An 11,722-nucleotide genomic window follows, 5' to 3' on the forward strand; every position below is an offset into this window, starting at 1 on the left:
ACATTCTCTCTCTCCCGCGCACACGCATCTACACAACTCCTGGTTGCAAATGAAGTCTCTAAGGCAGGAGGAGATCAAGGCGTGCAATCCAAGCCCTTCCCCGTTGCCTTTGGGGGGGATGGAGAGGCGGGGTGGTGCTGGTGGAGATTGCATCCAGTGATTATTTTGAGGGATTTGCTTTGTCTCTTTCTTTCTCTCTTTTTATTTTTCCCCCTCTTATCCCTTTCGTGGTGCATTTGTCTTCGAGGAACCTGGGGTGTTCTTTTGATCAGCTCAATCTCTCTCTGGCACTTGTGTCCTGATTGGCTGAAGGACTTAGGGAAAAAAAATCTTTAATTAAGTAGATAATCTCTTCTTCGGCAGTTCTGCAGCTCCATTTCACCACCCCCTTTAGCTCTCACTTTGGGATTGGTCACCCTCCATAGAAGTTGGGACTCAGGGGACATGCAGCTCCTTATTGTACTGGGAGTGCTGGGTGGAAAATAGCCCTATCCCTTCCTTATTTTATTTTTGATAGCCCAGTATTTTAGGATCTCCTTTCTACCCTTACCATTTGGATTATGTTTCACATGGACCCTTATCTATGCATCTTCCTTCTCATTTCCTTCCTCTGCTTCTGCCAGGCCTGGTAAGTAGAGCATCTCACTTTGTGCCATGGGCAGGTGGCTGGGACGCACCCTGAGAGATAGCTAATAATGTTCCCTTTTGCCTTCCTGAGAAATCATCCCTTCCTTCCCTGGCATTTTACTAAGGTCTGATACTGATTGAGTTCAATCTTTCTTATTGCCAGGCAGGTTTTATCTAGCAGAGAATGACTCTGTCCCTTTCTAAAACCCACTGGGCTGCATTGTCAGCGAGGGTAAAGCAGTATAGCTCCACTGAGGAGAGTCCAGGGGCACCTAGCCCATCATTTCCAAGTGGGTAGAAGACCTAAGCAGAGAACCAGGGACTTCTCCTTTGCCAGAGGTTCACAGTCTGTGTGGTTCTTGTCTTAATCAACAAGGACTTCTTTTCTTCCCCAGTAGAGCAGCCCAGGGCTAGGAGCTCAAGTTCTACAGTGTGATATAAATGCCTAGACAGATACATCGATAGGAACATGATGAAACCCAGGTGTGACTGAGCTGGCTTTGGGTAGGAGGGCTTATGGTCTGAAATGAGCATATTTGGATTGTCTGAGATGAAGATTTCACTGTAGAGCCTGCTTGAGTTTAGCTTTATAGTCTAATTACAGGTTCTGTGTCACTAATCATCCCCCATTGTCTGGACCCAGGCAGCTGAATCAAACCCAATCTCTCCTAACACGAACAGGCAATCATTTGACTGGGACCTAGTGCCCGGTCCTGTCAGTTTGTGTTTAATTTCCAGAAGTATTCCGAAGAGGGTGCAAAGATTAAAGCTAGATTGGATGCAGCAACATTCCATAGACAACAGGCACCTGCCTGGCCCTGGCAGGGGGATGGACTCCCATGACCGAGTTCCGGGGGTTCTTGTTCATCTAAAATTCCTATCAGGTGCCAAAGTCTCTGTCGGACCCTCTATTTCTGTTCCTCCTCTGGGGAATATGCTCTGCGAGTTACAGGCTCATTCCTACCCACCAGGGAAGGCTTCTCCCATTGATCGGTCAGAACCCACCTTCAGAGCCCTAGCCTTGGCTCCAGAGCTATTTGTGTATAAATGAAAAAATATCAAACATACAGCCACCAGGACTCAGGAATACACCAAATTAACTGCCTGAGAGTTACTCCCGGTCTTCTACAAACAAGCATGGAATCCTCTTTCATCTCCGACCTTCCCTCCTCCCTCACACACGGCAAACTCACAGATACTTTCCTATGCCAAACTAGAGGTAAATCCTTCCTGGATAGCAGGAAGAGGTATTAGTCTGTAGTGACACTTCATAGCAAATCTACCTATATGGGACTGATTTCCCCCCCCCCCCCATATACATATCCCTCATCACCCAGTATGGACAGATTTAGAAGATGTTATAGAAGAATATCGGGGTTTGTTAGGAAAAGCTCAAGGCACAAATGAGAGTTAAGGGCTCATACCCTGTTGACTTTCATGCCTAAATGCCCTCTGTGTCTTTGGAAACCTTCCACCTGATGGAAAAAGTTGTGGGCCCAGTAATGTCCTGCTTTGCTGAAAGGCTCACTGACAGCCTAAGAGACAGAGATTTTCAGGGACTATTTCCAGTTTAGTTGCTAATGTCACTTCTCCTCCCCTCCATCCCCACCCCCATTCCTTGCTGTTCTTCACCTGATCTGGTAGCTTTAAAAATAACAAGATTCTTCTTTCTACTCATCAGAGCAGATGGGATATTGGGGCTTTTTGGAGGGGATTGTGTATGTATTTTTTAAAACCTTTAAATCCATGTTCTCTTCTCAATCTGGGTGTGGGTCAGACCCATCTGGTGCTGTTGCTAAAATGGCTGTGTTGGCTGGTGTCAGAACAAAACATTGGGGTTAAATTATTTTATAAAATACGGTAAGGGAGGAAAAGGAATAAAAAGTGGAAAAGAAAAAAAGTGAATGTAAAGACCCAAATGCTAAGAAGTCGCTTCTCCTTTTGCAGTCTTTGGGAATAATGTATCAGTCTCTAGCATTGCAATTTGCTCTTTACTCTTAAATTACGATTTTTGTCACTAATTTTCAGTGTCACTGGTTTTACATTATTCCGAAGGTGGAAGGGATGTTTCTTGCGTGTGAGTGGCTTTGGGACTGAATTGGGTCCATTCTTTATTCTTGCAATAAGTAAAATAAGAAATAAATACGAGTAAATCATTTATAGCCATTTTCTAAGCAAGTCCCTTGAGGAGCAGATATCAAAGAAATACTTTAAAACAAGATTGCCTCAGAATCCCCGGGCCCAATTTGCAGCTGGTGTAGCCCCATTCATCTCAATGCTGATTTGCACCACCTGAGGATCTGGGCCTGTGTGTCTGGTCAGACAGAGAGTGAACACAATGAAAGCACCAAAGGCTTGTTTGCGTTATATCCATGTAAAATGCACTGAACCAGATCCTCAGCTGGTGTAAATAGCCATTGGCTTCCACTGAGCAGCATCAGGTTATACCAGCTGAGGAGCTGGACTTCAGACTTATTTTTTTTTTAATGTTGTTATAATTTTGTAAAACATAATGAAACTAAGCATCATCACCTGCACCTCGTCCTGACTTTTGTTTTTTAAACTAAATGAATATGGCAGCATTTAGAGGAACAACTTGTACTAGTCCGGGGGTCAGGCATGGACTGAAGTACCAGATCGGACTTTTCTCCTTCTAACTCCGGAGCTCTTTTGATTCTACTTTTTCCATGGTGTGCTCGCCTGGCACTTGAAGAAGGAATGAAAGGAGGAGTGTGAGGTATCTAGAAACAGCCAACAGTTTTGCTGCAGCATGGGAGCGATTACAGGAGCTGGCCTTTCTATGTACACTGGGCCAGATCTTCAGCTAATGTAAATCGCCATAGCTCCTTTAAAGTCAGAGGAGCTGCGCTAATTTACACCTGCTGATGATCCGGCCTAGTGCCACATTCTGCTCTCCTTTACAATGGGCATGGATAAGTAGTAACTGAAGTCAGTGTAACGTAGCTGTATGCAAATGGGGAATGAGATCTGCAGCAGTTTGCATCTGCAAACAATGAAGAAATGATTGAATGGGTATTGTCAATATCACATCACATTTCATCATTACATACTTCCCTGTGGTGTATGGCCAGCACAGAGATGTGGTCTCATTAATCAGATCATACTGGCGAAGAAGAAGCACAAAGATTTTGGCTCTGGTATTAAACTTATTTGCTTCTCCGACTAAGCAATGAAGAGTGTCCAGTTACTCTCCCACCCATAGATTTGTCCATTCTGAAGCAAATCTTCCTCATAACCAAACCGTCTCATAGCCCTGCTGCCAAATCCTCCGCAGCTTTAACAGTTACATCTAGAGGCTGCTGGCACTAGAGAGTATATTATCATAATGGGTCTATTCCATCCCTAATGGCTATGATCCTGTCCCGAGGCCGTTCAAACCACTGATCAGCCAGCACACACACACAATCTATCCCTTTAAATTAATAAAAGCATTTGGACTCTCCTGTTTGCTCAGCTGCAGATGGTGAATGGGAATATACGGCCTTTGTAGCAAACTCTGACTTTTCTCCTTAAAGGGACGGATCCTCAGCACCAGTGGAACTATGTTGATTGATCCAGCTGACGATCTGGTCTTTTATGTTTTAGATAAACTCTGAACTCGTGCATTACCATCCTCCTCTTCTGAAGCCACTGCCACTACAGTTCAGACACAGATGATGGTGGTCCCTAAACAGAGATCACTGCAAGTTGCTTGCAAACTGATGCCTTTTGAATAGGAAGCGTTTGGGGTTTCCTCCCAAGGAGATGGGAAGCAAAGTATCTAGCAATGCCAGAGAGGAGTTTCAGACTGGAGGCAGCTCTTCTGTTGATCCAAAAGGATGACAGGAGAGGATGGGCTTCCTTCCCTCTCCTAGGTCTGCCTCCACTAAGGAATTTTGTCTAAATATTCCCCTGTTGCTACCATTGGATCAGCTTCACCCCTGGCAGCCCGGCTGAGTGTGCTAGTGTTGCATTCTATTCCTGGCCTGTGAAATCCTGGCTCAACTGAGTCGATAAGAGTGTAACCAGCATTTCCCCCATGTCCTCTAGAACTGTACTGAACAGGATTAGGTGAGAGGGTGGTGCCCTGTTTACACTAGCACAACCCTGGAGCTGAGCTGGTGGTAGGAGATTTTAACACAGCCCTAATCTTGCTCTGGTCTTCAAGAAGTGGGGACAAGGAAAGGGAGGGTGTCGTTTGCCTTGAAGGCCCTCTAGGGCTTTCCATTGTGTTTGTGTGTCCCCATCTGGCGCACAAAACTATGCTGCAACCACATTCACAATCTATGCCCTACACTTGCTGAAGGACCATTAGTCCCAGGGGTTTTGGGAAGAGACATAGCCCTCCGTACGGTGACAGAGAAGCCATGCTGGCTAGCTGCAAAGTACAGGGCAAGCAGTTTGGCACAGAGCTGTAGCTAACAAACGTGAACGGGCCTTAATATACGACAGAGATCTGAGCTCAGTCAGACTCACTGCTTGGCAAGACTATACACTTCAGTTACATTGTAGAAGCAACCAGCAGACACCAAGCCCCCATTGCGCTCAGTGCTAGACATGCAGATAGTACGTGCGGGTCATAGAATCTCAGGGTTGGAAGGGACCTCAGGAAGTCATCTAGTCCAACCCCCTGCTCAAAGCAGGACCAACCCCCAATTTTTGCCCCAGATCCCTAAATGGCCCCCTCAAGGATTGAACTCACAACCCTGGGTTTAGCAGGCAATCCTCAAACCACTGAGCTATCCCTACTTAATGAGTTTGCAGACAAGGGTTTACAGACAGGGGTCCCTGCCTTAATGAGTTTACAGACAAGCTGGACAAAGGGCAGCAGAGGGAAAGGACTTGACTGACTCATGCAACAGGTGGAGCTGGGACTAGACCCCAGGTTGCTGGACTCTCAGACCAGAGTCCTAGTCTTTGGCCTGTGAAATCCGAGTCCAGCTGACAGAGTCCCTGACTTCAGTGGAGGAAATGTCTGTTTCCTGTGGGCTGTTCAGCGAGGGCTAGGTGAGTGGTTGGGGCAGGACTCCTTGCCCACTGGCCCCAGCCACATCCTGCTCTGTGGAAGCCAAACTGGAATCCTCCCTGCTCAGTTTGACAGGGGCCCGTTCAGGGGCTCGTGCTGCTGCCAGGTCCCAGTGCTGCCAAGGCTGGGGTAACGTTTGGGTTGGTGTTGATAGGAGGTTGCCCCCAGCTATAATGAATGGCACTGCCTCTTGCCGTGTTTCTCTGGGAGCCTGAGGAGGTGCCCAGCCAGGGTGGTCCCCAGCAGGCTCCATTTCCTCCTCACACCAGGACAGCACCCTATGCATTTCCACACACCCCAAGGCCCACAGCACTAGGCGACCTGAATTCCAAACACACAGCGAGGAAAAGGCCCGTTGCTCTCCCTCTACCCTCCCGGGAGCAGCGTGGCCAGGGCAGGCCTGGCTGGGCCACGAGGCTCCAAGCACAGACCACAGGGGCTGTGCCCCTTTAGGACAGATCTCCCTGATCTTGCTGTCCAATGCAGCTCCCATCACCCCACTGATAAATAGCCTGTCTTTCAGATTGGTAAAAAGTGCAGGCCATTCCCTGGAAGGCCAAGATGCTGGCAAGGGAGCTGCTCTGCCCCTGAACTTTGTTCACCAGTTCTCCAGGGACCATTTCCCCTCACTGCTGCCAGGGTTTGGGGATCAGTGATGAGAAGGGGAACTTTGCCAGGTCTCTGGCTAAAGCCCTTTGGATCCTGCATTCAAAAGCTGGGGGATGAGCAGCTTTGCCAGAGTCCGGGCACAGTGGAAGAACGGAGCCCCTGGATCCCTTACCCCACCAGCTGCTGAGCACCCTCGACACCCACCAGTTCCAGTGGGAGTTAAGGTGCTCAGGAGCAGGGTTGGCTCAGCACCAAGGACAGGGTGGTGGAGTGAGGCAGGGAGACGGCGACACTTGGAAAGCAGCCCTGTATAGCTGCTTTGCTTCTGCTGGGTCAATGACACTGCTGGCTGCACCTAATGCTGATGGAGGAGGTGGAACCTGGTAGGCCAGAGGAGTGAGGCGCGTCGGCTCCATCTGCATCGGAGCTGGGAGGTTAGGCTCCCAGGTGGCATAGAGGTACCCGCACTAGCTCTGCTTCAGCTAGCTCACTAACCACGGCAGCATGGCTGGGCTTGCATGGATGGTGGCTTGGGCCCCCAAGTATGCGGCCCCGCTGTGCTAGCCTGGCTGCAGGGCTACTTTGGTACGTCTATGCCAGCTGGGAACCTCGCCTGCCAGCTCCATTGCAGACGCAGCCCTAGATCTCTGCAAGCTGCCCTGCGGCATGAGCCCACTCTTGGCTACAGGCAACTCCTTGCTCCCCTCTGTTACATGGCCCAGATGGAGGGAAATGAATGAGGAGAGAAGGGCCATGGAAGGGCAGTGGGTGGGAAGCCAGCCAAAATTCAGGCTCATCCCCTCACAACTGCATGACTCCACTCCACAAGTCTTCAGGGCTCCCTGGGTTTTCGAGGGCTAGGGCTGGGACATAGGCAAAGACGTGCTCCCTGAGGAGCCTCCAACCTGAAATCTGAGCAGGTGCTTAAAGCAGCATTAACTGCCAGAGAGCCCCTGCCGTGGCATGTAGCATATAACTGGGGTGGGGGAGCACAGGACAACAGCAGGGCAGCCTCTGGATCTGCACGGGCAGAAGAGTTGTAGGGGATCAGACCACCTGGGGCTGTTCTCTGAATCCCTCATGGCTCCTTGGGATCTGATGAGTCCTCATTCTCCTCTGCACTGCTAAAACCACGTTGTCCCCAAGAGGCTGATTGACAGGACTGCCACACCTACTACCTCACTGCCTTTTCCAGCTGAGTTTGACCCTCCCACAGACTTAGCCCATGGAGAGGCACACAGCCCTACTTCATTAGCTGCTAAAATACAGGGGTAGGAGAAAGTGGGATTGTACGGCCCCTAGCACAATGGGCCCTGATCCATGATACACAGCATCCGCATCATTCATAAAATGGACTGAGCTCTATTTTAAAAGGAATGGGATCCACGTAGTTAAAGATCATTGGAACAATTTACCAAGGGGTGTGGCAGATTCTCCATCACTGGCAATTTTTAAATCCAGATGGGATGTTTTTCTGGGTCTCTAGCCTGTGTTATACAGGAGGTCTGACATGATCCCCATGGTCCTGTCTGGCCTTGGACTCTAGCAATCTATAAATAATTTGATCACCTACCTGCCCAGGGAAGGAGATATGTCCTCTCCTGGGGTACCCAACTGAGGATACAGAAGCAAAGAGGTTGGCAGGAGAGAGATGGCATTTTGGCTTCTCTCCGTACAAGATGCCGCTGTCAGGTTTACTCTGTCACTGACTCATTTTGTGGCCTTGGTCAAGTCAACTGCTTGGTGCCTCAGTTTCCCCACCTGTAAAATGGACAGTATTATGGCTACCCATCTTTCTAAAGCACTTTAAGATTGGCTGGTGAAAAGGTGACAGTGGTAGGTCTGATTGGGATTATTATTTTGCAAATTATTTTGGGAACAGAACCATTCCAGCCTGGATCAGACCAACGGCCCATGTAGCCCAGTGACTTGTCTCTGATGGCAGCAGGCACCAGCTGCTTTAGTGGAAGGGGAAGAACCTCCTGCAGCAGGCAGTTCTGGCCCCTGTTATCTGAGGCTGGCTCATGCCCTGGAGCAGGAGAGATTAGATCCCTTCCAGAAACTTGCCATTAGATCCTCAGTTGGGGTCAATCAGCATTGTTTCATTGATTTTAATGGAGCCAGGTCAGTTCACACAAGCTAAAGATCTGGCCAGATGCACTTAGACTGTCAGCTCTTTGGGGCAGAGACAGTCTTTCTGGGCTATGTTTGTACAGTGCCTGGTGCAGTTGGTCCTGGGCCATGCCAGGGGCTCAGGCACTACCTCAATAATAATAATTCATTAATCACCAAGTCCCCAATGGCACCAATATTTCCACTAGCCAGTGGAGCATGAGCACAGAGAGCACTGAGAGCTCAGCACAGCCTCAGACCACTAGCCCAGCTGCAGCAGCACGTACATAACTTTAATAAAACAGGGCCTGATTCTGATCAGCAACAGAACACTGACTCCATTGGAGTTATGCCTGATTTACACCAGTGCCAGATCCAAACCAGCCCCTAAATCCTGGCCAATCTCAGCTGTTTAGGTGGATTTATTGTATGACAGTTGTTCCCCTGGGCCCCAATCAAGGCCCAGGGCCTAGCCCTGGTGGGCACTGTACAGATGAGCAATAAGAAAGCAGTCCCCACCCCTGACAGTGCCCAGGCTGGATTTAGGACGAGACCCAGCAGGTGGGTGTGACACAGGTAGTGGTGACACGGGCACATTTTGCATAGTAGGCTGTCGTTTCAGCCTGGGATCAGCTGGCAGAGTTTGTAGGGACCCTGGCAGTCTGAAGGAGGGATGGCAAGCAGAGTAAGGTAGTGGCTTTTCTCACACCTCCATGAGAGGCCGGGGGAAAGGGTGCAGGAGATGGCGGGAAAAGCAGACTAGCAGGAGATGGAGGCTGGCACGGCTAGCGGAGTGAAGGGAGGGGTCAGTGGCTGGAACGGCTCGGGTCAGGAAGGTGGGGTGAAAGGAAGGGCCTCCAAGGGGAGGATGGAAGGCTCGTGTTGGAGGCAGCAGAGAAGAGGGAGGCAGAGGTGGGGAGAGCTCAAAGCAGAAGGATGTTCCCAGAAGCAGCCTTTGAATAGACTGGAATGCAAGCCCTGAAAAGGGGAGATGACAGTATTCAAGGCACGAGATGAGAAGGGCGAACATTCAGTTGCTCCCTTCCCGCCCACCCTGCCCGATCAGCTCGCCCTCCCCTGCACCCTGGCGCAATGTGCAGTTTGGATGGGGAAGGGGTTTTCAGTCACTTTCCTGCATTTCACCATTTCTCACACAAAGCTCCTTGAGTTCTACAGCACAAACACCGAGGAGGCTGGGGAAATTCAGCCACAATCAGCTACTGCAGCCTGAAAAACCCCCATGCAGCTGGATGCTTCAGGGAGCAGCAAGCCTTTGCTTTTCTTTGTCTCTACAAGGAGCAATTTCTAGTGCTGTATAGCTATTGAGAAGAAGGACAGACTCAGAAGATCTGGGTTCAGTGTCTGGCTCTGCTACATGATCCTTCTGTGACCTCAGGCAAATCTCTAACTCTGTTTCCCCATCAGCAAAATTGAAATTATACTTCCTTTATCTGTCTCTTACAATGTGTTTGTACAGCACCTAGCACAAAGGGGCCCTGAACTCAGCTGGGGCTTGTCGGTGCTCCTAATAAAGAGCATGCTCTGCATAAAGTCTGTAGTCCAGCCATGAGCCCCTTGGCTCTCCCAAGCAAAGCAAGGGCAGGTTGGGTCGGTATTGAGCTGAAAACCCAGGGTGGTGTTACTGATTCAGCAGGCAAGTATCAGAGGGGTAGCCAGGATCTGGATCTGTAAAAGCGGCAAAGAGTCCTGTGGCACCTTCTAAACTAACAGACGTTTTGGAGCGGGTGGGTATTTACGAGTGGGTATTTATTTAAGTGGGTATTCACCCATGAAAGCTTATGCTCCAATATGTCTGTTAGTTTATAAGGTGCCACAGGACTCTTTGCCGCTGATTCAGTAGGGGAGCTCTTCCTAACCGCAACCCGGCATCATGGAGAACTGTACATTAGAGGTGCTGCCTCTGGTATGAGATCTAAAGTTAAAATCCTGACTGTGTGTGTTCATTAAAGGTAACATGGAAACTGTTGCAAAATGAAGGGCAGATCTCCCTAATTCCTGGTGAAATTCCAGCTTTCGCACATTAAAATCCCCCCTGTAGTTTCAGCTGGAAACAGCATTCTTAATTCCCTGCCATAAACCATGGTGTAGTGTGGGCAGGAGCCATTCACCAGCTGCCACATTCTGCCCCAGAGCTGGCTGCATTTCACGGGAGGGTTAGGTGACTCCTGTGTATTTGCTGGTTATACTGGTAAAGCACGTTAGACTCTCTGTAAAGATAAGAAATTACTATCTGTGTTTAGCTAGCTGGAAGCAATAACACAGCAAATTGCAAAGTTGTATTGGATACCTTCTCATCTCAGTGCAATAAGGCAGAACACAAGGCACCGTTGTACTGGATACCTTGCCCATCTGAGGCAGTCACATACAGCAAGGTGCATGATTATACTGGAAAGCTGCTCCCCTTGAGCAAAATGACACAGAAAGAGTTATCGCAAAAAGAAAAGGAGTAATTGTGGCACCTTAGAGACTAACAAATTTATTAGAGCATAAGCTTTCGTGAGCTACAGCTCACTTCATCGGATGCATTTGGTGCATTTTTTCCACCAAATGCATCCGATGAAGTGAGCTGTAGCTCACGAAAGCTTATGCTCTAATAAATTTGTTAGTCTCTAAGGTGCCACAATTACTCCTTTTCTTTTTGCGAATACAGACTAACACGGCTGCTACTCTGAAAGAAAGAGTTATGTCATTTTTCCAGGGGGCTAGATTGTAATCATGGGCTATCCTGTGATTATTGAGTACTTAACCATCCAATATTAACATGCATGCTCTTTACAGAGTTTTCTCTATGGAACTTCCTTGGGGCGACTGTTTTTTTTTAATAGGAATTATTTTCCCCCCAAAGTACTTTCACTATTTTTCTAGGCAATTTGTTAGCCAGCATCAGAACCCAAACAGCCGAATCCAGTTAGGAGGACCCTGGACTCGGAGAGCTGGATTCAATTTCTGACTCCCGCCATGTGTGGCCTTGGCGAGGTCATCACCTTTCTGTGCCTCAGTGTCTCCATGCTATAAAATGAGGATACTAATGCTTCCTTTCTGCCCCCCTTTGTCTACTTAGAGCATAAGCTCTTTGGGGCAGGGCTGGTCAATAGTTTGCATCGGTCTGTTACATAGTCTCTGTGCCCCTCTGTCTCTTCACTCTCCCCCTATAAAAACCCTACTGTATTTCACAGCCCTGGCCCCCCACTGAACACCTGACATGGGCTCAGCCTGTGCCTGTAGAATGCACCAGTGTCTAACGCGTGATCTCTTTGTCTGTTGCTTTCACACTGTTTTTGCCTCTCACTTTCTCTTGTGTCTCTCTCTCCATTGTGCTGTCACTCC

At 48.8% G+C, this 11,722-nt stretch overlaps 1 protein-coding gene across 1 annotated transcript in view; it reads left to right on the forward strand.

The window, feature by feature from the left end:
* The first annotated feature begins 386 nt into the window (after nucleotides 1-386).
* WNT8B (Wnt family member 8B) overlaps nucleotides 387-11,722 on the forward strand; it is a 28,745-nt gene continuing 17,409 nt past the window's right edge. Inside the window, exon 1 of the mRNA XM_038411506.2 lies at nucleotides 387-628. Within this exon, the coding sequence (XP_038267434.1) occupies nucleotides 561-628 (68 nt within the window). The 5' untranslated portion in view covers nucleotides 387-560. The remainder of the gene's footprint in view (nucleotides 629-11,722) is intronic.

The sequence above is a fragment of the Dermochelys coriacea genome, chromosome 7 (genome assembly GCF_009764565.3).
Source record: "Dermochelys coriacea isolate rDerCor1 chromosome 7, rDerCor1.pri.v4, whole genome shotgun sequence".
Taxonomy (NCBI): Eukaryota; Metazoa; Chordata; order Testudines; family Dermochelyidae; genus Dermochelys; species Dermochelys coriacea.